This window comes from Jaculus jaculus, chromosome 17 (genome assembly GCF_020740685.1).
Source record: "Jaculus jaculus isolate mJacJac1 chromosome 17, mJacJac1.mat.Y.cur, whole genome shotgun sequence".
In the NCBI taxonomy this organism is placed as follows: domain Eukaryota; kingdom Metazoa; phylum Chordata; class Mammalia; order Rodentia; family Dipodidae; genus Jaculus; species Jaculus jaculus.
In genome coordinates this window covers 31,981,927-31,983,608 of record NC_059118.1, presented here as the reverse complement: position 1 = coordinate 31,983,608, position 1,682 = coordinate 31,981,927, and the positions used below count along the sequence as shown (strand labels likewise).

Sequence of the window (1,682 nt, the reverse complement as noted above, 5' to 3'; positions counted from 1 at the left end):
TTTTTAAACAAATTTGTTCTAATTCTCTCTCTCCCCCCCCCCTTTTTTGGAGGTTTTTCAAAGAATTTATTTGTTACAGAATTGCTTGAGTCCACCAATGACCTGGACAGAGGATTTCTAGGCTTAAAAGGATTTCAGTCACTTTGTTTTTACGAGTCATACAACACTCATAAGGCTTTTTTTTTTTCTTTTTCTTTTTCTGGGGGTAGAAGAGGAACAATTTACCATATCTAGGAGAGGTTAGCCAAGGAATCTACAGAGTCTAAAACTAGGGCAGAAAAGGAAAGAGACTGTTCTAAAATTCCTCACTTAGAAGGTCCTGAGTCAAAGCCATATTCATCTGTGAAAAGAAACGTTTAGGGCTGGAGAGATGGCTTAGTGGTTAAGCGCTGGCCTGTGAAGCCTAAGGACCCCGGTTCAAGGCTCAATTCCCCAGGACCCATGTTAGCCAGATGCACAAGGGGTTGAGTTCGTTTGTAGTGGCTGGAGGACCTGGCTTGTCCATTCTCTCCCTCCCTCTCTCTTTCTGCCTCATTCTGTCTCTCTCTGTTGCTCTCAAATAAATAAATAAAAATAAACAACAACAACAAAAAAACAAAACAACAAAAAAAAGAAACGTTTAGGTCATAACTATATGGCTGATCTGACCTTGGACTTGGCTGGTGCAAATTTTCAGAGAGCCTATGAATGACAGGATATACACCATTCCGTTGGTCAATTCTGGCATGTGTCCTATTTGGCTTGTGAAAATTTTATAAATATCTCTTAAATCCCAGACCTCCTGGTTCTCTGAACCTGATTGTCTTAATCTGACTCCCAATACTTTTTAAAACAAATAATCTCCCCAGCAACATCACACATTTTAAGTATTTGTTAAGTATAGAAAGACACAGAGTATGGATGTGAATTCATACAACGCAATCCACAGTGCAGCTGTGACTCTCGGGGTGGCTGTGCCCCAGAGGGGACCATGCAGGCAATGTCAACCTGAAGAGGGTGTGAACCCTAGCAGCTGCTCGATGGGTTTAAAGCGCCACTCATCGGCCTCCAGCTCTTCCGCCAAACCAGCCAGTTTTTCCATCTGCGCAACTTGCTGATCGTGCTTCACCTGTTTAAGCGGGGATGCCACTTGATAACTGAAGACGGATTCACAGAGGAATCGCTCAGAGCCATCTTCTAGCATCTGTCCAGCTTCTTTGGGGTAGGTGAAACGGGCTTTCCGTGGCGGGACAAGGTCTGAGATGCTAAAACCAGATCCCGGGACGGAGCTTCCACTGAACCCACCAGCTGAGGAGGATGAGGAAGAAGCAGCCATGTCCTCTAGCAGAATTCTCTCTTTGCTCTGCCTCTTCAGTGGTGGGACTAAAGGCGTGTGCCACCATTCCTGGCTGAGACCGACTTTGGCTCAGCAGCCTTGGCACGTTCCCTAACAGCCCTGCCCCAGGAATGACCACAGCGGGTCGCGCTCCCTGCGAGGAGGACGGCCGTCTCTTATTTTTTTTTTTTTTAAATTATTTATTTGAGAGCGACAGACACAGAGAGAAAGACAGAGGGAGAGAGAGAGAATGGGCGCGCCAGGGCCTCCAGCCTCTGCAAACGAACTCCAGACGCGTGCGCCCCCTTGTGCATCTGGCTAACGTGGGACCTGGGGAACCGAGCCTCGAACCGGGGTCCTTAGGCTT

General features: G+C 46.8%; 1 protein-coding gene across 2 annotated transcripts; it reads right to left on the bottom strand.

Moving 5' to 3' along the window:
• Positions 1 to 982: 982 nt before the first annotated feature.
• Positions 983 to 1,336, bottom strand: LOC123455508 (anaphase-promoting complex subunit 16-like). 2 transcript variants are annotated; one of them, XM_045136288.1, is made up of 2 exons: positions 1,175 to 1,315; positions 983 to 1,099 (listed from the first exon to the last, which is right to left on the bottom strand). In XM_045136288.1, exons 1-2 carry the CDS (start codon positions 1,313 to 1,315, stop codon positions 983 to 985), a joined length of 258 nt encoding a protein of 85 aa, XP_044992223.1. The 2 variants fall into 2 exon arrangements, with proteins under 2 accessions (XP_044992223.1, XP_044992224.1); XM_045136289.1 differs by having other exon boundaries at positions 983 to 1,336.
• Between the last annotated feature and the right edge of the window lie 346 nt (positions 1,337 to 1,682).